Source organism: Osmerus eperlanus, chromosome 1 (assembly GCF_963692335.1).
Source record: "Osmerus eperlanus chromosome 1, fOsmEpe2.1, whole genome shotgun sequence".
Taxonomy (NCBI): Eukaryota; Metazoa; Chordata; class Actinopteri; order Osmeriformes; family Osmeridae; genus Osmerus; species Osmerus eperlanus.
The window spans coordinates 23847352-23870619 of NC_085018.1; the positions used below are offsets into that span (position 1 = coordinate 23847352).

Consider the following 23268-nt stretch of genomic DNA (forward strand, 5'->3'; position numbering starts at 1 on the left):
CCTCTCTCTCAGACTCTCTCTCTCTCTCTCTCTCTCTCTCCATCCTTCTCCCCCGCTCTCTCTCCCTCTTTCTCTCTCTCTCCCTCTTTCTCTCTGACCAGAGTAGTAGTTCTTCCTTTAGAAGCTGTGTGAATAAATGACTGTGTAATCGAGTGGGAATGCTTTATTATTTTCTGTTACACTCACACGCTTTCTTGAGCACAAAAGGCATGTTAGCATATATTTATCATGTTTACCAATGTAGCAGACCGATGCCTGCGATAGATTTCAGTATGCTAGGCTAGCCTCACTCTTTACTACAGAAATGCCTTAAAAAACGACTGGAAATAATTTGACTAAAACGCGTGAACTTTTGTTAAGTCTGCAGAATGGATTCATATAGAACAAAGAAACAGGTGCTTCATTTATTGACGTCCGTAAACAGATGTCAAGAGTTTAAATGCATGCTTTTGTTGATCTATTTGTGTGACTCGGCCCTCCATCTCTCTTCCTCTCTTTCTCCCACTCCCCTCTCTCTTCCTTTCTTCCCTCCCTCCCTCCCTCCCTCCCTCCCTCCCTCCCTCCCTCCCTCCCTCCCTCCCTCCCTTCCCTCCCTCCACCTCTCTCTTTATTTATCCTGTTGTTCCTCCCCACTCCTCCGCTGCGTGCTGTTGAGAATGGGGGCAGCTGTAAGCCAGCCTCAACCTGTTACCGCGGTAACAAAGGGGCCCTGTGATTCTTACTCTAGGCTAAGTGCTCCACTCAGTCGGCAATAAACTGTTGGCAAAACGAGCCCTGCAGACCACTATGGTCCTGAAATCATGCTGTCTATGGAGCACCAGGATTAAAGACCCCCCCAGGACCTCGAGTTGGTGTGTGCATGTGTGTGTGTTTGTAAATGTGTGTATTTCTAACTGTGTGTGTGTGCATGTGAGGGGGTGTGAGTTGGTGTGTGTGTTTGTAACTGTGTGTGTGTGTGAGGGGGTATGAGTTGGTGTGTGTGTGCATGTGAGGGGGTGTGAGTTGGTGTGTGTGTTTGTGTTTGTAACTGTGTGTGTGTGCGTGTGAGTTGGTGTGTGTGTGTGAACACGGTATTCATAGTGAACAGAGGAGCGGGCTGTGCTGTGACGTATGTGCTGGGTTGTGGCGTGGCGTTGTGGCGTGTGAAGGGTTAAGTGAGTGTGTCTGATGTTCACTCCTTTCTGACGCCCCAGGCCAAACCTCTCTGACTGCATTCAGACATGAAGACCACTGGAAAATAGGGATCTGAGACATGAAGACCCGAACAGAACAGACACACAGAACAGACACACAGAACAGACACACACTGAACAGACACACAGAACAGACACACAGAACAGACACACACTGAACAGACACACAGAACAGACACACAGAACAGACACACAGAACAGACACACACTGAACAGACACACAGAACAGACACACAGAACAGACACACAGAACAGACACACAGAACAGACACACACAAAACAGACACACAGAACAGACACACACAGAACAGACACACACAGAACAGACACACAGAACAGACACACACAGAACACACACACAGAACAGACACACACAGAACAGACACACATAACACACACACAGAACAGACACACAGAACAGACACACATAACAGACACACAGAACCGACACACAGAACAGACACACAACCATAATACAGGATATCCTCCATGAGAAGTTCCTCCGAGTTAGACTGCTTAAACGTGTGGTTGGAAAAGCGAAGCTCGTTCTTGCTCGGAAGGCTCCAGACCAGGCCTGGAAAAAGAGCTTACATCTGAGTACTGTATAACGCTGAGCACTAGACTGACCTGCCTGGCCTCATGTATAATAGATGGTGCAGTAACTTAAGAGAGACCGAGAGGGGGACAAATAGAGAGAGAGAGAGAGAAACGTGTGTGCTCTGAGGAACTCCAGAGCCTTAAAGAACCCCAGTCAGGCACCACAATAACACACCTTAACACACCATAACACACCACCACCATAACACACCTTAACACACCATAGAAAACATACAGGCCCTCTTAGCCATGCAGGCCAGTGGACCCTGAGGACCAGGGTTGAAGCCGGCTGCTGTACGGTGAGCGGGTAAGTGAAGCATCAGGCTGTACGGCTCACAGTCAGCGCTGAGTCAGCGTGCCGTACAGGACGCCCTGGGCCTGGTGACCGCTTACCGTGTCCCACACTGGCCGTTCGCTTCTCCCTACCCACGGACCGAGGCCGTGACCCCGGCGTGTGGAGGGTCTGGTGCTCTGGGAGAGAACGGTCGGCCTGGATGATGTGGCTACGAGAGGTGGTTTATTTACATTTACATTTAGTCATTTAGCAGACGCTCCGTCCAGGGGAGGGGCCTCCTCAGGCTGGGGGAGGGGCCTATTGAGACAGGGGGAGGGGCTTCTTCCATCATTTACATTTAGTCATTTAGCAGACGCTCTTATCCACAGCGACTTACAGTAAGTACAGGGACATTCCCCCCGAGGCAAGTAGGGTGAAGTGCCTTGCCCAAGGACACAACATTTTTTTTTTGCACGGCCAGAATCGAACCGGCAACCTTCAGATTACTAGTCCGATTCCCTAACCGCTCAGCCACCTGACTCCCTGTTTATGACGACCGGCGGGCCGTAGCTGGGGTCGCCCCTGACGATGAGTTTCTGTCTGCGTGATCACGGCACGTGAGTCACCAGCAACGCGCTCGCGACGTTCGGTCTCCGTGGTTACACTTAAGGGTCGCTGTGCAAAAGTGTTCTGATTCACACACACACCGGCCATCGTACTCTAGTTATGTTTTTGAGTGAATGGAAATCGTTGCGAGGCTTTGGGATAGATCACCAGGATTGCATGTGTGTGCGTGTGTGTGTGTGTGGGGGGGTGGCGATGGGAGGGGTCTAGGATGGGATCACACCCCTGAGAATGTGATGTGATCACATGGACAGGTACTCTCTCCCTCCCCCTTCTCCACTCCCCCCCTCCTCTCAACTTCTCCTTCTCTCCTCTCCTCACTCTCCTCCCCCTCTCTCTTCCCTGTCAGTGTTGTAGTCGGCCGCCCTGCTACTCCTGTGGAGAGCAAAACCACTTTGTGTTTGACATTGATAAACTGGATTAACCAGATTCATTCTGCTTTACTCAAGGGCTATAGCCTTGTCTGGCCAGCTAATCCAAAAACCTGTGCCAGTGTGTGTGTGTGTGTGTGTGTGTGTGTGTGTGTGTGTGTGTGTGTGTGCACGTGTCTCCTGCCTTTCATTGTATCCATCCTGTGATTTTCATTTACATAACATTCAGAGCCCCAGTTTAGTTTTAGATCTCTTTCTCACTGGATTTAGTCATCTCTCTCAAATTCAGGCCACAAAAAAGACCCAATTGTCTTTTTACAATGTGTGTGCGCTGTGTGACTGGAGATGTGTGTGTGATTGAGTTATATTCTGTGCTACCACAGTATAATTGTTTCTACCCACCCTACCCCACGTATTGGCACTAATATCAAAGGTCATCACGCTGAAATGGCTTTGACTGGCCTGTGTAAGTGACTGTGCTTGGTTTGTTTTGACAGGAAACAGTAGAGTATGCCTTCCTGGTCATCTTCACCATCGAGACGTTCCTGAAGATCATCGCCTACGGTCTGGTGATGCACCAGAACGCCTACGTGAGGAACGGGTGGAACATGCTGGATTTTGTCATCGTGGTCATCGGGTGAGTACGACCTTGCGTTGCCCCGCCAACGTGTTTAGTCTCGCGTTCGTCTAGTTCGGTCTGGTTCTGTCTGGTTTGGGATATTCCTCTTCTGCTCATGTCTGGGTTGTGATTGGTCGAGGTTGGTCTCTCAGGCTCGGCCTCTTGTGGGACGTGTGTCCCAGCAGGGGAGGGTCCTGGGCGGCCTGCTGTCACTCTTGTTGTTGTTGCTGTTGTTGTTGTTGTTGTCTGTGAGGGATTACTGTGAGGGCTTCTGCAGTGGCCCTCATCATCGTGACAGTAGCAGTACAGTACAGTACAGTCACAGTACAGTATGCTGCAGTCACACAAGGCTGAGGGCACACTTGGCCCCAAGCCTCTCTCTCCTCCTCTCTCTCTCTTCCTCTCCCTCTCTCCCTCTCTCTTCCTCTCTCTTCCTCTCTCTTCCTCTCTCTCTCTCTCTCTCTCTCTCTCTCTCTTTCTTCCTCTCTCTCTCTCTCTCTCTCTCTCTGTTTCTGTCTCTCTTCCTCTCTCTCTTTCTCTCTCTCTCTCTCCCCCGTCAGCAGTTATTCCCCCCCCCCCCCCCCCCCTCCGCTGCAAGTCTCTCAGTGGAGACCCTCCCCTCCTCGCACCCAGGGCGCATGTGACCCAGAAAGTACATGCAGAATAACTCAGAAGCCTCTCCAGTAGCACCAGCAGAGTACTACAGTACCTCTACAGCACCAGCAGAGTACTACAGTACCTCTACAGCACCAGCAGAGTACTACAGTACCCCTACAGCACCAGCAGAGTACTACAGTACCTCTACATGACCAGCAGAGTTCTACAGTACCTCTACAGCACCACCAGAGTACTACAGTACCTCTACAGCACCAGCAGAGTACTACAGTACCTCTACAGCACCACCAGAGTACTACAGTACCTCTACAGCACCACCAGAGTACTACAGTACCCCTACAGCACCAGCAGAGTACTACAGTACCTCTACAGCACCAGCAGAGTGACTCACCATCCTCTGCCTATGACCCCACCCTTCTATCTCTCGATCTCTCTTTTTTCTCTCTCTCTCTCCCTCTCTCCCCCTCTTTCTTACTCCTGTCTTTCTTTCTCTGCACTTCCTCTTAATTTTTTCTCATATTCACCTCCCTCTGATTCCTTTTTGCAGTGTTTCCCACAGATTAGAAAGCTATTTGTGGCGCGGGGGGGGGGTCGAAATAATTCACAAAATCAACAACAACAAACAAATAATTTCTGCATATGCAGGTAGCGACGCTAGTGCTAAATAACTATTTAACTGGTCGGCTCCATGACGCCGGGTAAGTAGCTAGCTCCTGAGACTTCTCACCAAAAGAACGAAGGGGAACCTTCGATTATGTCCGTAGGTACCTAGCGAAAAGTAGCCTCAACTTTCCTTGACCTTAGCTACGACACTAATGCTGAAGGCTCGCTGATATAGCTGTCGGTCTTACTAGAACGGCGTAGGTATGCATCGTTGCTAACGTGTGCTGACGTTGTGATTGTGCTTATGTGAGAAAGACGGAGAGACGGAGGGAGAGCAGGGAAAGGAAATGCAGCTGAACGAATACGCTGCGTGTTTTTACCTAAATAGTGTAAACATTTTTTTGGGACGAAACACAATATGTGGCGGCCGGTGTTGATTTTGTGGCGCACCGCCACGAATTAGTCTATGTGTGGGAAACACTGCTTTTTGTCTTCCCTTTCCCCCCTCTCCTCTCTCTCTCTCTCTCTCTCTCTCTCTCTCTCTCTCTTTCTCTCTCTATCTCTCTCTCTCCCTCTCTGCCCCTCCCTCCCTCCCTCCCTCCCTCCCTGTTTCCTCTAATACACACAGTCCAGTGGGTAGCTGGGTCAGATCTCAGCCGGCGTGCGGTGTGCAGGTCTGATCCGTCCTGCAGAGGCAGCGCTGATCAGGCCACGCCATGACGGGCAGACGTAACGGACACACACTATGATAGGACCCCCCCACACACACCACCACACTATGATAGGACCCCCCCCCACACACACCACCACACTATGATAGGACCCCCCCACACACACCACCACACTATGATAGGACCCCCCCACACACACACCACCTCCCCACCTACTCAGAGATGGGAAGTAAGGAAGTACATTTAGTCATTTAGCATTTAGTCATTTATCAGGAAGTACTAATACTTGTAATGTACTGTTACAGTACAAGTATACTGTTACTGTACTTCAGTATATTCTTCTGGTATCAGTACTTTACTTCACTATTTATTCTTCACTACAACTTTTTACACAAATCTGTACTTTCTACTTCTTTCATTTTAAAGCCAGGCTCGTTACTTTAGTTTGAATTTTTTATTTATTTGTTTATTTGTCAGGGACAATGCAGCGCACATTATTACATACATAGATAATGTTGTAGATGTGTTGCATAAAAGGTTTTTAGCCAATAGGCAATATATTAGTATATCAACATTTCACAGATTCATGACCACATTACACACAACAGCACATCACGTAACAACACAATACATTACAACAGGGACGTAACAACACAATACATTACAACAGGGACGTAACAACACAATACATTACAACAGGGACGTAACAACACAATACATTACAACAGGGACGTAACAACACAATACATTACAACAGGGACGTAACAACACAATACATTACAACAGGGACGTAACAACACAATACATTACAACAGGGACGTAACAACACAATACATTACAACAGGGACGTAACAACACAATACATTACAACAGGGACGTAACAACACAATACATTACAACAGGGACGTAACAACACAATACATTACAACAGGGACGTAACAACACAATACATTACAACAGGGACGTAACAACACAATACATTACAACAGGGACAACAGAGACACACTGTGTGCTCGTGTATTTATGGACCTGACTTAGTGGCTACATGTTTGGTTTTCTTTCTATTAAATGTTTTCAGTTCGGTTTGTATTTTTATTTCAGTTGGTAAATTATTCCATAAATGGGTCCCTATCACTGAAAAACATGATTGGCCGAAAGTGGTTTTGCGTAGCTCTACTATGCAGTTGCCACCCCACTGCCCCCCTATCTGTATTTGGTGCTATGAGCAATATTATTTATTGTCATTGCGTGCCCCTTTTCATTTCCTGGCTATTACTCACAACAAACATAAGCTGTTCTACGAAGCTACCATGCAGTAAGGCAAAAGGCAGTAAGAACAAAAAGTTTGAAAAAAACTAGAATCTTGTTTGTGTTGTGTTGTGTGTGAAAAAAAGCTTTGTTGAAAAAGAGGTTGAAAATATAAAAAAAAAAAAAAGTGAAGAAAATATATTATAAAAAATGTTTTTTTTGTAAAGTTTAGAAGGTTTAAAAAACATTTTCCCAAAAAGGTTTTGAAAAAAAAATATTTTCTATGACGTATGGGGATGCAAAAAAAGACCCCCCTGTAAATGTTGGTGATTTGTTTACTCAATGACTAAGTAGGGATTAGTTTACGTCTCCAGCACGTCAGATGACCTGTTCTTCTCGTAGCGTATGCGGTGTGCCTGTCTGATCCTGGGTGCTGTGGGGTGTGCCTGTCTGATCCTGGGTGCTGTGGGGTGTGCCTGTCTGATCCTGGGTGCTGTGGGGTGTGCCTGTCTGATCCTGGGTGCTGTGGGGTGTGCCTGTCTGATCCTGGGTGCTGTGGGGTGTGCCTGTCTGATCCTGGGTGCTGTGGGGTGTGCCTGTCTGATCCTGGGTGCTGTGGGGTGTGCCTGTCTGATCCTGGGTGCTGTGGGGTCTGGGGCCGGCAGGTTGTTCAGCGTGGTCCTGGAGCTTCTGACCAAAGAGGAGGAGAAGGAGGAGGTGGAGGAGGTCCTGCCCGTGCACCCCTCCATGCACGGCCACGCCGGGAAGTCAGGAGGCTTCGACGTCAAGGCCCTGAGAGCCTTCCGCGTGCTGCGCCCCCTGCGGCTGGTCTCAGGAGTGCCCAGTGAGTGATGCCACACACACACACATTTACATTTAGTCATTTAGCAGACGCTCTTATCCAGAGCGACTTACAGTAAGTACAGGGACATTCCCCCGAGTCAAGTAGGGTGAAGTGCCTTGCACAAAGACACAACATCATTTTGCACGGCTGGGGAATCGAACCAGCAGCCTTATGATTACTAGCCCGATTCCCTAACCGCTCAGCCACCTGACTCCCCACACACACACTGTCCCACACGTAAAAGGTGATCCTTCCACTTTGCACCCCTGACACCCTCCCTACCACTGTCACCTAACCTTAAAGGGTGACCCTTCAACTCTGATCCCCCCCAACTCTGCTCCACCCCGAACCCCCCCCCCCCCCCCATCCCCCCCTCTCCGTTCCCTCTCCCCCAGAAACAGCTGTTTCCCTTCCAGTGTTCAGTTCCAGACTCGTCCTGGAGAGAACAGCATCTGGCTCCATGACACTAATGAGTTCTTCATGTAGGCCCGTAGATTCTCCAGGAAAGAGGGGGGGTTGCGGGGCATGGTGGGGCGGTTGAGGGGCATGGTGGGGGGGTTGCGGGGCATGGTGGGGGGGTTGAGGGGGTGAAACAAAAGACAAAGCATCATCAGATACTCTAATAGACCCTGATTTGGAAGAGAAGCTCTTTTCATCCCCTTCATCTTCCTGAGTGTCTCTCTGTAGGTATCACATGTTCCTAACCTAGTGTGAGCCCAGGACACCTCCCCCTGCCTCCCCCTGCCTCCCCCTGCCTCCCCATGCCTCCCCATGCCTCCCCCTGCCTCCCCATGCCTCCCCCTGCCTCCCCCTGCCTCCCCCTGCCTCCCCATGCCTCCCCATGCCTCCCCCTGCCTCCCCATGCCTCCCCATGCCTCCCCCTGCCTCCCCCTGCCTCCCCCTGCCTCCCCCTGCCTCCCCATGCCTCCCCCTGCCTCCCCATGCCTCCCCATGCCTCCCCCTGCCTCCCCCTGCCTCCCCATGCCTCCCCCTGCCTCCCCATGCCTCCCCCTGCCTCCCCCTGCCTCCCCCTGCCTCCCCATGCCTCCCCCTGCCTCCCCCTGCCTCCCCATGCCTCCCCCTGCCTCCCCCTGCCTCCCCCTGCCTCCCCATGCCTCCCCATGCCTCCCCCTGCCTCCCCATGCCTCCCCCTGCCTCCCCCTGCCTCCCCATGCCTCCCCCTGCCTCCCCCTGCCTCCCCATGCCTCCCCCCAGCTCTCCCCCCTCCCTCCTCACTCCTCCCCTCACAGCCCAGTCCTGTGAGTTCTGTGACAGAGTTCACGGGCTGGAGCCACGAACGTTGTGAGCCCATATGGCATGTGTATGTGTGTGTGTGTGTGTGTGTGCAAGTGTGTGTGTGCATGTGTGTGTGTGTGTATGCGTGGGTGTATGTGTGTGTGTGTGTATGTGTGTGGGTGTATGTGTGTGTGTGTATGTGTGTGGGTGTATGTGTGTGGGTGTATGTGTGTGTGGGTGTATGTGTGTGTGGGTGTATGTGTGTGGGTGTATGTGTGTGTGTGTATGTGTGTGTGTGTATGTGTGTGGGTGTATGTGTGTGTGTGTATGTGTGTGTGTGTATGTGTGTGTGTGTATGTGTGTGTGTGTGTATGTGTGTGGGTGTATGTGTGTGTGTGTATGTGTGTGTGTGTATGTGTGTGCAGACCCTCGGGAGTGTTCTCTCTCCAACAGGCTGTCCTATATCGATGCCTCAGAGACACCGCTTCTGTTTCTGTGTGATAACACACACATGCATTCACACACAGTCACGCACACACACTCACTCACACACACACCCACACACACACGTATTCACACACTGTTGCACACGCTCGTCACATCAAACTGACATTTACACAAACACAGACATCCACACACAGGCAAAACACACACATCCACACTTGTAACAATGTAAACGCACGCACACAGGAACACACCGATGCTCACATGGGTGTGCATGTGTGAGGCAGACAGGAAGGTGGACTCACCACTAGGGCTGGACGACAGGAAGGTGGACTCACCACTAGGGCTTGACGACAGGAAGGTGGACTCACCACTAGGGCTGGACGACAGGAAGGTGGACTCACCACTAGGGCTGGACGACAGGAAGGTGGACTCACCACTAGGGCTGGACGACGGGAAGGTGGACTCACCACTAGGGCTGGACGACGGGAAGGTGGACTCACCACTAGGGCTGGACGACGGGAAGGTGGACTCACCACTAGGGCTGGACGACAGGAAGGTGGACTCACCACTAGGGCTGGACGATATGGGTACAAAATTATCGATATAGATATTTAGATTTCCATTCGATAACGATAATTAAGACGATAGACCACATATCTGTAGTAGTAGCAAAATAAGTCTCTTCCTCAACTTTTTCCCTACACTCTGCAAAAGGTTTAGGCAGCGCGGTGTGAGAGAAATGTTTGCTGCCAGGGAGCACGTACCTGGGGTCAAGTAACTTAAGCTTTTTAAAACCTTTCTTTTTATCAATACCGTGGCGCAAACTCACACTTTCTGCATGTTCCAACGAGTGATTTTGCTTCAGGTGGTAAAGGTTTGTCGTATTACCAGAGTTGGTAGCAACCTGTTTGTTTACTACACAATTTGCACCGAACATTGCTCTGCTCTTTGTCGGATTTCAAAAAGTCAAACCACTTCCAAATAACTGAAGAAGACAAACCCTTTTTATCAATAATTTCTTCATTGGCAGTTGCTCCCTCGCGGATTTTCCGCGGTTAACATTAGCTACTCCACTTGAGGTCTCAGTATATTTCAGTGAGTGTAGGCTACCATTTCTCCGCAACTTCCTGCTGCAACACAGAAATTAAATGGAAGGCTGTTCCTAATTATTCTCTATTGGCATTATCGATATTATTGACAATGAATTAATGTTACGATAAGTATATTGAGGGAAGTCATTACTTCGATAAATCGATTAAAAAATATATATCGCCCAGCCCTACTCACCACGCAGTGATCGTCATACTACACTAACACAGAAACATCTCTGGTAAACAACAAAACTTACCAACACACACACACACAAACACACCCACACACACACATCCACACAACACACACATGTATGCAATTGAACCACTCAAAATCATCCCTTACCTGGGATAGTGTTCTGTTTTGCCAACTGTGTGTGTGTGTGTTCTCCTGCTGCTGCTAGGTTTGCAGGTGGTGTTGAACTCCATCATTAAAGCCATGGTACCTCTCCTTCACATCGCCCTCCTGGTCCTCTTCGTCATCATCATCTACGCCATCATCGGACTGGAGCTCTTCATCGGCAAGATGCACGCCACCTGCTACATGCCCGGCTCAGGTACTGGACACTGTGTGTGTGTGTGTGTGTATGCAGACCCACTGTACCATCACTGGACACTGTGTGTGTGTGTGTGTGTATGCAGACCCACTGTACCATCACTGGACACTGTGTGTGTGTGTGTGTGTGTGTGTGTGTGCGTGTATGCAGACCCACTGTACCATCACTGGACACTGTGTGTGTGTGTGTGTGTGTGTGTGTGTGTGTGTGTGTGTGTGTGCGTGTATGCAGACCCACTGTACCATCACTGGACACTGTGTGTGTGTGTGTGTGTGTGTGTGTGTGTGCGTGTATGCAGACCCACTGTACCATCACTGGACACTGTGTGTGTGTGTGTGTGTGTGTGTGTGTGTGTGTGTGTGCATGCAGACCCACTGTACCATCACTGGACACTGTGTGTGTGTGTGTGTGTGTGTGTGTGCGCGTGTATGCAGACCCACTGTACCATCACTGGACACTGTGTGTGTGTGTGTGTGTGTGTGTGTGTGTGTGTGTGTGTGTGTGTGCGTGTATGCAGACCCACTGTACCATCACTGGACACTGTGTGTGTGTGTGTGTGTGTGTGTGTGCGTGTATGCAGACCCACTGTACCATCACTGGACACTGTGTGTGTGTGTGTGTGTATGCAGACCCACTGTACCATCACTGGACACTGTGTGTGTGTGTGTGTGTGTGTATGCAGACCCACTGTACCATCACTATCACCTTGTTCTGCCTCCCTCACTTTCTTTTTCTCTCTGCCTTTCTAACTCTCTCCCCCCCTCTCCCCCCCCTCTCCCCATCTCTCCTCAGACAAGATAGCGGAGGAGGAGCCTGCTCCGTGTGCTATCTCTGGTCACGGGCGCCAGTGCCCCATGAACGGCACCGAGTGCCGGGAGGGCTGGCACGGCCCCAACGGCGGTATCACCAACTTCGACAACTTCCTGTTCGCCATGCTGACAGTGTTCCAGTGCATCACCATGGAGGGCTGGACCGACGTCCTCTACTGGGTGAGGGCCCCCCCCATGCCCCCCCCCCCTCCACCGTGCCCCCCTCCACCCAGGCCCCCCCCACCATTCCCCCCCTGCATGCCTTCTGAGAACCTTTCATACTCTTTACCTGAGTCGGCGGCAGCAGGAGTGTCTGTGCTTGTAGCACAGCTAAGCTGTTCCACGGCTAGGCTGTACCACGGCTAGGCTGTTCCACGGCTAGGCTGTTCCACGGCTAGGCTGTTCCACGGCTAGGCTGTTCCACAGCTAAGCTGTGCCACGGCTAGGCTGTTCCACGGCTAGGCTGTTCCACAGCTAAGCTGTTCCACGGATAGGCTGTGCCACGGCTAGGCTGTTCCACGGCTAGGCTATTCCACAGCTAAGCTGTTCCACGGCTAGGCTGTACCACGGCTAGGCTGTTCCACGGCTAGGCTGTTCCACGGCTAGGCTGTGCCACGGCTAGGCTGTGCCACGGCTAGGCTATTCCACGGCTAGGCTGTTCCACGGCTAGGCTGTGCCACGGCTAGGCTGTGCCACGGCTAGGCTGTGCCACGGCTAGGCTGTACCACGGCTAGGCTGTTCCACAGCTAAGCTGTTCCACGGCTAGGCTGTACCACGGCTAGGCTGTACCACGGCTAGGCTGTTCCACAGCTAGCAGCTTAGCTGCTCCCTCTCCTGTAATGCTCTTACCCCGCTCCACCTCCCTGAAGGCTCCGCACGCTCTCCTCCCCAGCCCTTGTCGCAGTCCTCTGTCTCTTTCCCTACGTCAAACACTGGCCTTCATTCTGTCCTTCACTATGACCTGTGTTTATTTCTCCTTTTCTTTCTTCATCTCTCTCTCTCCCGGTCCTCTTCTCTGGCGCGCTGGGCCACCCTCAGATGAACGACGCCATGGGGTTGGAGCTGCCTTGGGTCTACTTTGTCAGTCTGGTCATATTCGGATCGTTCTTTGTTCTTAACCTGGTTCTGGGTGTGTTGAGCGGGTAAGACTGCTGTCTCTCACCTCTCCTGACAGAGTCCCCTCCTCCTCCCTCTCCTCCCCCTCCCCCCCCTCCCCCTCCTCCCACTCCTCCCCTCCTCCCTCTCCTCCTCATCCTCCCCCTCTCGTCCTCCTCCTCCCCCTCTCCCCCTTCCCCTCTCCTCCTCCCCCTCCTCCTCCCTCTCCTCCTTCTCCTCCCTCTCCTCCTCTCTCTCCTCCTCCTCCTCCCCTTCCTCCTTCTCCTCCCTCTCCTCCTCCTCCTCCTCCCCCTCCTCCCTCTCCTCCTCCTCCTCCTCCTCCTCCTCTTTCTCCTCCCCCTCCCATCTCCAGCACTCTTCACTGATTACACTTTAACTGTATGCTCTGTTCGGACCTAGTCTCGGACGGAAGTGTCTGCTAAACTAATGCATGTAAATCAAGTTTAGTGTGATTGATTGTTGTGTCTGGCAGCAGACAGACCTGGTGCGTCTGTCCAGCGCACTTCCTCAGGGTTTGAAGGGAGTTGCACTTTATATCCATGTGCTTGTGATATGTCTTCGACTTTACAGTATTCATTATATTTGTAAGTGTTAGGGCTGCGGATAGTGTTATTAAAGGATGAGATAAGTATGAGATAGTTAACAGGTATTAAGTCCCTGATAAGAAGATTGTTAACTGTAATCTGTTCATTGGACTTACTAACTGACCAGGACCTGTTAACTAACGCTAACTACATGCACCTGGATCTGAAGTGTTGCCAAACAAGAGTCCAGTGTCAGTTTGAGGCTGGCACACCAGAGTGTGTGTGTGAGTGCAGGTGAGGAGGCTGGTGACCAGAGTGTGTGTGAGAGAGTGTGTGTGAGAGAGTGTGTGTGTGTGACTGTGTGTGTGTGAGTGCAGGTTATAGTGGCTCTCTGGCACCTCCTGGGTCTGTGTTGGTTAGCTGTAACTGATTTAACTACTTGTACTCGCTGTGAATTCTATTATTGTTGCTTGCTTTGCTCCAGGTACACTCTGGGCACTTTGGAGGATCATGTCGTTTAATTGTAACTTGTTTAACTACATGCTCTTCTGGTTCTACCCATTGGCTCTTATTTGCTCTTCACAATGTATGCTTCATGTTTTGGCTACCCACATTGTTTTGGGGGCGATCTCGTTGTTCATGATCATTGACCTGTACACCTTTTGCTCTGTCTTGTAAGTCGCTTTGGATAAAAGCGTTGGCTAAATGACAAAATGTAAATGTGATTGTAAAGTGGCTAATAACTTGGCCGCCCCTCCAGGTCAACGATGCCATCGGATTCGGCACCCCCGCCATCTATTTCGTTAGTCTGATCATACTGGGCTCGTTTTTCGTGCTTAACCTTGTGCTGGGTGTCCTCAGTGGGTAAGAGACCAAGGGTGCTGTGGGCAACTGCCGTGTGTGTGTGTGTGTGTGTGTGTGTGTGTGTGTGAGGGAAAGTGAGTGAATGCTTGCATGACGGCTTGTATGTGAGACCTTGCAGCATTTTGTGTGTGTGTGTGGGATGAAGATAAGATTGACTTGGCATGGTTTGCTGTGTGCTGTGTGGGGTACAGGTTACCTGTGTGGGGTACAGGTTTGCTGTGTGGGGTACGGGTTAGCTGTGTGGGGTACAGGTTAGCTGTGTGGGGTACAGGTTAGCTGTGTGGGGTAAAGGTTAGCTGTGTGGGGTACGGGTTAGCTGTGTGGGGTACGGGTTAGCTGTGTGGGGTACGGGTTAGCTGTTTGGGGTACGGGTTAGCTGTTTGGGGTACGGGTTAGCTGTGTGGGGTACGGGTTAGCTGTGTGGGGTACGGGTTAGCTGTGTGGGGTACAGGTTAAGGGTAACGTGAGCCTGTTTGCCTCTCAGTGTCAGTACTGTCCTTCCCAGGACTGTGGGAACCTCTGGGGACACCTATGGGTACAGTAGACACATCACCTCTGGTGTCTGTGAGGGTACAGTACACACATCACCTCTGGTGTCTGTGAGGGTACAGTAGACACATCACCTCTGGTGTCTGTGAGGGTACAGTACACACATCACCTCTGGTGTCTGTGAGGGTACAGTACACACATCACCTCTGGTGTCTGTGAGGGTACAGTACACACATCACCTCTGGTGTCTGTGAGGGTACAGTACACACATCACCTCTGGTGTCTGTGAGGGTACAGTAGACACATCACCTCTGGTGTCTGTGTGGGTACAGTACACACATCACCTCTGGTGTCTGTGTGGGTACAGTACACACATCACCTCTGGTGTCTGTGAGGGTACAGTAGACACATCACCTCTGGTGTTTGTGAGGGTACAGTAGACACATCACCTCCGGTGTCTCTGAGGGTACAGTAGACACATCACCTCTTGTGTCTGTGTGCATACTAGATCATCTAGCCTCCCTGAAGCAAGGGGCTGCTCAGACACACACAGGCCACAGGACACAGGACACAGAACACAGGACACAGGACACAGGACACAGGACACAGGGCACAGGACACAGGCCACAGGACACAGGACACAGGGCACAGGACACAGGGCACAGGACACAGGACACAGCACACAGGACACAGGGCACAGGACACAGGACACAGTACACAGGACACAGGGCACAGGACACAGGGCACAGGCCACAGGCAGGGCTGGATGCTGATAGGACACTTCCTGTCTAACCACCAGTATGACCTCCGCTGACCTCCCCGCCTTCCTCCTCTCTCTCTCTCTCTCTCTCTCTCTCTCTCTCTCTCTCTCTCTCTCTCTCTCTCTCTCTCTCTCTCTCTCTCTCTCTCTCTCTCTCTCTCTCACCCCCCCCTCTCTCTACAATATACAGCATATAGCATCTCTCTCCCTCTCTTTCTCTCTCTCTCTCTCTCTCTCTCTCTCTCTCTCTCTCTCTCTCACCCCCCTTCTCTCTACAATATACAGCATATAGCATCTCTCTCTCCCTCTCTCTCTCTGCAGTATTTTCCTCTTCCTCCCTCTCTTTCTCCAACACTTCAGTTCGCTTCCCCGCATCCTCTCAGCTGCGTGCTGTGGGGGCGGGGTGTTGTTAGCGCCAGGAGAACTCTGGATATCCAGCTATCCAGGTCCCCTCCCTCAGCTCTCCAGAGCAGCTATCCAGGTCCCCTCCCTCAGCTCTCCAGAGCAGCTATCCAGGTCCCCTCCCTCAGCTCTCCAGAGCAGCTATCCAGGTCCCCTCCCTCAGCTCTCCAGAGCAGCTATCCAGGTCCCCTCCCTCAACTCTCCAGAGCAGCTATCCAGGTCCCCTCCCTCAGCTCTCCAGAGCAGCTATCCAGGTCCCCTCCCTCAGCTCTCCAGAGCAGCTATCCAGGTCCCCTCCCTCAACTCTCCAGAGCAGCTATCCAGGTCCCCTCCCTCAGCTCTCCAGAGCAGCTATCCAGGTCCCCTCCCTCAGCTCTCCAGAGCAGCTATCCAGGTCCCCTCCCTCAGCTCTCCAGAGCAGCTATCCAGGTCCCCTCCCTCAACTCTCCAGAGCAGCTATCCAGGTCCCCTCCCTCAACTCTCCAGAGCAGCTATCCAGGTCCCCTCCCTCAGCTCTCCAGAGCAGCTATCCAGGTCCCCTCCCTCAGCTCTCCAGAGCAGCTATCCAGGTCCCCTCCCTCAACTCTCCAGAGCAGCTATCCAGGTCCCCTCCCTCAGCTCTCCAGAGCAGCTATCCAGGTCCCCTCCCTCAGCTCTCCAGAGCAGCTATCCAGGTCCCCTCCCTCAGCTCTCCAGAGCAGCTATCCAGGTCCCCTCCCTCAACTCTCCAGAGCAGCTATCCAGGTCCCCTCCCTCAACTCTCCAGAGCAGCTATCCAGGTCCCCTCCCTCAACTCTCCAGAGCAGCTATCCAGGTCCCCTCCCTCAACTCTCCAGAGCAGCTATCCAGGTCCCCTCCCTCAACTCTCCAGAGCAGCTATCCAGGTCCCCTGCCTCAGCTCTCCAGAGCAGCTATGCAGGTCCCCTCCCTCAGCTCTCCAGAGCAGCTATCCAGGTCCCCTCTCTCAACTCTCCAGAGCAGCTATCCAGGTCCCCTGCCTCAGCTCTCCAGAGCAGCTATCCAGGTCCCCTCCCTCAACTCTCCAGAGCAGCTATCCAGGTCCCCTCCCTCAACTCTCCAGAGCAGCTATCCAGGTCCCCTCCCTCAACTCTCCAGAGCAGCTATCCAGGTCCCCTGCCTCAGCTCTCCAGAGCAGCTATGCAGGTCCCCTCCCTCAGCTCTCCAGAGCAGCTATCCAGGTCCCCTCCCTCAGCTCTCCAGAGCAGCTATCCAGGTCCCCTCCCTCAGCTCTCCAGAGCAGCTATCCAGGTCCCCTCCCTCAGCTCTCCAGAGCAGCTATCCAGGTCCCCTCCCTCAACTCTCCAGAGCAGCTATCCAGGTCCCCTCCCTCAACTCTCCAGAGCAGCTATCCAGGTCCCCTCCCTCAACTCTCCAGAGCAGCTATCCAGGTCCCCTCCCTCAACTCTCCAGAGCAGCTATGCAGGTCCCCTCCCTCAGCTCTCCAGAGCAGCTCTCCAGAGCAGCTATCCAGAGTACAGGCCAGGGGAGTGCCCTGCTGTTGAACTTCCATTAACTCGAGCGGGAAAAAATGGCACTGTTTTTAAAGGGTTGGACATCACTTGTTGTGACAGATCTACGACCAAAATATTCAAATGATTACTTTCATCTCCGGCAGTTTCAACAATGTAATTGCGACTGTAAAATTTGATAAACTGGACAAAATGTTGTGTGACGTTTCGTCATTGAAAGGTGTACCCCTCCCTCCAGTGGCTCAGAAAAGACAACCAGAAATTGTTTACATAATGTTAGTAGTATAACATCGAATATATGTACTGTGTATATTTGTATGTCGATATGTCTTTATGCTTTGTAAGTATTGCATAATCTATGAATGTACCTGATGTGCTGTGACTCCAGTAAACACACCTGTGTGTGTGTGTGTGTCCGTGTGTGTGTGTGTGTCCGTGTGTGTGTGTTACGCCGTCCCTCACCCAGAGAGTTCTCCAAGGAGCGTGAGAAGGCGAAGGCTCGCGGAGACTTCCAGAAGCTGCGTGAGAAGCAGCAGCTGGAGGAGGATCTGAAGGGCTACCTGGACTGGATCACCCAGGCAGAGGACATCGACCCTGAGAACGAGGACGAGGCAGACGAGCAGGGCAAGCGCAACCGTAAGCCTGCACACACACACACACACACAGACACACACACACAGACACAGACACACAGACACATACACAGACACATACACATACACATACACATACACATACACACACACACACACACACACACACAGACACATACACAGACACACACACACACACACACACACACAGACACATACACAGAGACACGTACACACTCACACACAATCCTGTCGTAGGAGTGACTTCTAACTGTGTTTTTCCCAGTGTTACACTGAACATAAGACACACCTGCTGTAACCCTGGACACTTTAGCTGTGTCGATGTGTTTCAAACCTCCAGAGAGTGTACATTATTTCTGTCCTGTGTAGCTTCTAGCACCACCTGCTTAGATATATTATTCAGAGCTGTAAACACACACACACACAGCATGGTGTACCATGTATTTGCAGACCACGGAGCCCTCTGTAATCTGAGTCGGCACAGTGAGATGAAGCCAAAAGATCAAGGGTGTTAGAGAGAACAAAACAAGTTACAGTAACAACTGTCTGTGTTGGTGCTGAACTGTCAGGTGATTACACTCTGGCCCCTCCTACACACACACACACACACACACACACACGCACGCACGCACGCACGCACGCACGCACGCACACACACACACACACACACACACACACACACACACACACACACACACACACACACACACACACACACACACACACAAGTTACAGTACACAAGTTACACACACAAGTTACAGTAACTACTGTTTGAATTCCTGTGATAGGGCGTGAGGAAAAACGTCCAGGTTTTCAGGTCTAGGGTAGTGCGGTGCGCGTTGAGCTCTGTGTGTGTACCGTTTGGGTTTGTCTGAGGATGGAGAAAAGGATAAATCATATTACTTGAGCAGAAGAAAGACTGTAATCCAAATCCTCTTTATATAAGCAGCACATGATGCAGAACAGTGAACGTTCCACTGCCCCGCCGTGGAGTTTGAGGAAAACCATCCCTCCCCTCGTCTCCTCCTCCTCCCTCTCTCGTTCTCCCCCCCTCCCTCTCTCCCTCTATCTCTCCTCCTCTCCTCCCTTACCAAGCGGACCATCTCAGAGACCCCTCCCCTCCCCCCCTCACAGTACACTGTAACATCAGAGTGTCGTACCTACACCTCAACGCAGGGCAGCACAACTGGACGGGGATAAAGAACCCAAAGGGAGTCAGGTGGCTGAGCGGTTAGAGAATCGGGCTAGTAATCTGAAGGTTGCCAGTTCGATTCCCGGTCATGCCAACTGACGTTGTGTCCTTGGGCAAGGCACTTCACCCTACTTGCCTCGGGGGAATGTCCCTGTACTTACTGTAAGTCGCTCTGTATAAGAGCGTCTGCTAAATGACTAAATGTAAATGTAAATAAAGGAAGTGACCTCATGGGATATTTAGGGGGCGGGGTCCAATACAGGTTCAGCAGTCTCCCCCCACACGATGCTTAACTGTGTCTGGTCTCCGGGACACGAGGCTCTCTATGCTAACATGAAACATGTTCAATGCCTTAATGTGCGTGGCGGCATGCTAGCATGGAGACATCCCTCTTCTCCCAGTCAACAGACGCTCTAGCGCGTGACTAACCAGCTCTCCATCTTCCTCTTCTGCTCCTCTCCAGTGTCCATGTGGCTAGCGCTGTTCGTGACATTTGCTGTTGTTGTTGTACTGTTGTTGTTTGTTCTGTTGTTGTTCTGTTGTTGTTGTTCTGTTGTGGTGCTCTCTGTGCTCTAACCCGTCTTGATAGAAGCCATTTCTCGCCCCCCCCTCCCCTCCCATGTCTCCCGGCTGTGTGCTGCTGACATGTGAATTGCATGGGCTTGCATGCCTCACACGTGAAGGGGTGACTCTGGCTGGACCTCACAGAGAAGAAGAAAGGAAGGTTTGGGGTGGTTCAGCCAGTCCTCCGACACTCATGGTAAATTCCCCAGTTTCCCTTCAGAAGGTGTGTGTCAGAGAGAGAGAATGAGAGAGAGAGAATGAGAGAGAGAGAGAGAGAGAGAGAAGAGAGAGAGAGAGAGAGAGAGAGAGAGAGAGAGAGAGAGAGAGAGAGAGAGAGAGAGAGAGAGAGAGAGAGAGAAGAAGAAGAGCAAAAGAAAGAGGGAAAAAAGGACGAATGAAAGAGGAAAAGTATTAGTTTGATAGGGCTGTGTGTGTATTTGTAAGCCAGTGTGTACCTAATGACTTATGCATAGCCCCAATGTACACCCCCCCTCTCCCTTCCCCGGCGCTTGTGGCAAGTGCTATCGTGATTGACCCCTATGTTTTCAGCATCACAATCTCTCCAATCTTTGCTTTCTTTTCCTTTCATTCTTTTTTGGGTTCTTTCTCTGTTCGATAAACACCTTCACCCCTGGGGGGCCCCTCTCTCCTGCTGTTTCAGACTGAATGAGTCCAGACTTTATTAATATGCCTCCGCCCCTCCCTCCCTCCCTCGCTCGCTGGCGGAGTCAGACAAGGAGCAGAGTAGCAGAAGCACACACACACACACAGCGCCGGGGGTCTGATAGCAGACACTCCAGTCCCTCTCCCTCCACGCCCCACAGGGCTCAGTGTGAACAGCCAAACGGGGCTAAACCCAGATCACCACAACTCCACCAGTCAGCAGGATTTCCAGAAAGAGAGAGAGAGAGAGAGCACTTTTACGACTCCCGAATCAAAGCTAACAATAACGTGGAAGTAGCTGTGTGTGTGTGAGCAACGTGTGAGGGTGTGTGTGTGTGAGCGTAGTGTGTGTGTAGTGAGCGCGTAGTGAGCGTGTGTGTGTGTGAAGCGCGTGTGAGTGTGTGTGTGTGAGCGGTGTGTGAGCGTGTGTGTGTGTGAGCGTGTTGTGTTGTCGTGAGCGCGTGTGAGTAGTGTGTGAGCGTGTGTGTGAGCGTGTGTTGTGCGTGTTGTGAGCGAGCGTGGTGTGTGTGTGTCCCTGAAAGACTGTTCTCTCACAGGGAACGTTGCCATGTTCCTTGGAGGTTTGGGTTAGTGCAGAGGGCTCCTCACATGATCTGTGCTGACCTTGGTGACCTTGGTGATTACCTGACATTATGAGAGTAACAAGACAAACGAACACACATAATGACAAAGACAGTAGATACCAAAGCAGACTTTAGGGTGGGGAAATATGGCGGTTGTTTCAAGGTTAGGTCTAGCTAGACCCACCATCCTAGTGTCTGTGTCTGATGCTGTTTGGATGGCTGCTGGGAAACATCTCAGACAGTGGTGTATTTCAGTTATTTTGTGTTGTGTCTCTAAAAAGAGGGATTTCTCTGAAATACCTGGCGTGATGCTGATCTTCATTTCTGTTTCGCTGACGGGACGGATGATGTTTCTGTTCTCTGGCTGTGCTGCGCTGATGTGTGTGTGTGTGTGTGTGTGTGTGTGCCTAGGTGTGTGCCTGTGTGTGTAAGCCTGTGTGTCTACCTGTTTGTGTGTGTCTGCCTGTGTGTGTGTGTGCCTGGGTGTGTGTGTGCCTGGGTGTGTGCCTGTGTGTGTAAGCCTGTGTGTCTACCTGTTTGTGTGTGTCTGCCTGTGTGTTGTGTCTGCCTGTGTGCGTGCGTGTGTGTGTGGCGTTGGAGGCACGTCTTGGCGGCTCTGTGTGTGTGATGTGTTCTCCTGTGTGTGTGTGATGTGTTCTCTGTGTGTGTGTGTGTGATGTGTTCTCTGTGTGTGTGTGTGTGTGTGTGTGTGTGTGTGTGTGTGTGACGTTGTTCTCTGTGTGTGTGTGTGTGTGTGATGTGTTCTCTGTGTGTGTGAGTGTGTGTGTGTGTGTGATGTGTTCTCTGTGTGTGTGTGTGCGTGATGTGTTCTCTGTGTGTGTTGTGTGTGTGATGTGTTCTCTGTGTGTGAGTGTGTGTGTGATGTGTTCTCTGTGTGTTGTGTGTGTGATGTGTTCTCTGTGTGTGTGTGTGTGATGTGTTCTCTGTGTGTGTGTGTGTGATGTGTTCTCTGTGTTGCCGTTTCCAGCGAGCATTCCGGCCAGCGAGACGGACGGAGTCTGTGAACACGGAGCACGTGAACCTGGGGAGGATGAGAAGACGCCGTTGCTGCGGACACCACATGTGCTGCCCTAGCACACAACACACTACACACACACACACACACACACACACACATACTCCTACACACACACATACTCCTACAACACACACTCCTACAACACACACAACAACACCTATTACAAAACACACACACATACACACAAATTCTTCTTTTATCTGGCAAATAAAACACAAACAAGGAATTTACTGTGGAAGGAAGGTGCATACGATAAACAATACAAGGTCAAATGAACAAACAGTTCTAAATAATTCTAAGGCAGGACTAGAAACCACTATGACTAACTAGGAGTCGAGCAGGATCTCTGTCATCCTACTGTTGGACCGATGAGTCAAGTAGCACGTAGCTTTATGTTAGCGCTCGTGACCTCACGTTCTCCAATGACGTGCTTCTCATATCCAACCAAGTCAGCCCTGCTGTTATCTGCCTCTCGCAAATTTTTTAACTTCAAACCGTGAAGTGCTCTGACCATTACTTTATGTTAAAAAAAAAACTAAAGGTAGATTCAACTTCTGTGCTGTTTCACCTGTCCACCTGTTTCACCTGTCCACACTGTTTCATCTTCTCTCTCGGCTCTTTGGTTTTGAAAGTACTTATATCAATGTTTCATTCATTCTGTCCCTGAAAAGTTGAAGTCCATGAATGTCCTGTCTGTCTGTCCCCCGAGCTACACACATACCGACGACCACGGGATTTTAAGTAAACTTTGACTACCCTCTTCCCGTTCTCTTCTTTAGTCAAAAAAATTTCAAGTCAAAGTTCAGGTCAGTGGCTCCTGTGGACTCTTGCATGCTGCCTCTGCTGTCTGCTGGTTGTCTGTCTGCTGGGTTGTCTGTCTGCTGGCTGCTGCTGGCTGTCTGCTGGCTGTCTGCTGGCTGTCTGCTGGCTGTCTGCTGGCTGTCTGCTGGCTGTCTGCTGGCTGCCTGCTGGCTGTCTGCAGGCTGTCTGCTGGCTGTCAGCTGGCTGCCTGCATGGGGTATCGTCTGGTACATCTGTGGCTGCCTGTCTGTCTGCGCTGTCTCTAGCTAACTCTGCTCTTGTATATGTGTTCTGCCAAACTTTTATTTTCATTCAATTAAGTTCATGCATCTAAAATAGCCTTAAGAAAGCCAGCATGTTGATATT

At 51.2% G+C, this 23268-nt stretch overlaps 1 protein-coding gene across 1 annotated transcript in view; it reads left to right on the plus strand.

The window, feature by feature from the left end:
* The window catches only part of LOC134019529 (voltage-dependent L-type calcium channel subunit alpha-1D-like), a 72628-nt gene that overhangs the window by 17442 nt on the left and 31918 nt on the right, over nucleotides 1-23268 (plus strand). Inside the window, exons 4-11 of the mRNA XM_062460526.1 lie at nucleotides 3557-3696; nucleotides 7481-7659; nucleotides 10838-10990; nucleotides 11783-11979; nucleotides 12838-12941; nucleotides 17911-18080; nucleotides 22051-22145; nucleotides 22881-22920. Coding sequence (XP_062316510.1) covers nucleotides 3557-3696; nucleotides 7481-7659; nucleotides 10838-10990; nucleotides 11783-11979; nucleotides 12838-12941; nucleotides 17911-18080; nucleotides 22051-22145; nucleotides 22881-22920 — 1078 coding nt within the window. The remainder of the gene's footprint in view (nucleotides 1-3556; nucleotides 3697-7480; nucleotides 7660-10837; nucleotides 10991-11782; nucleotides 11980-12837; nucleotides 12942-17910; nucleotides 18081-22050; nucleotides 22146-22880; nucleotides 22921-23268) is intronic.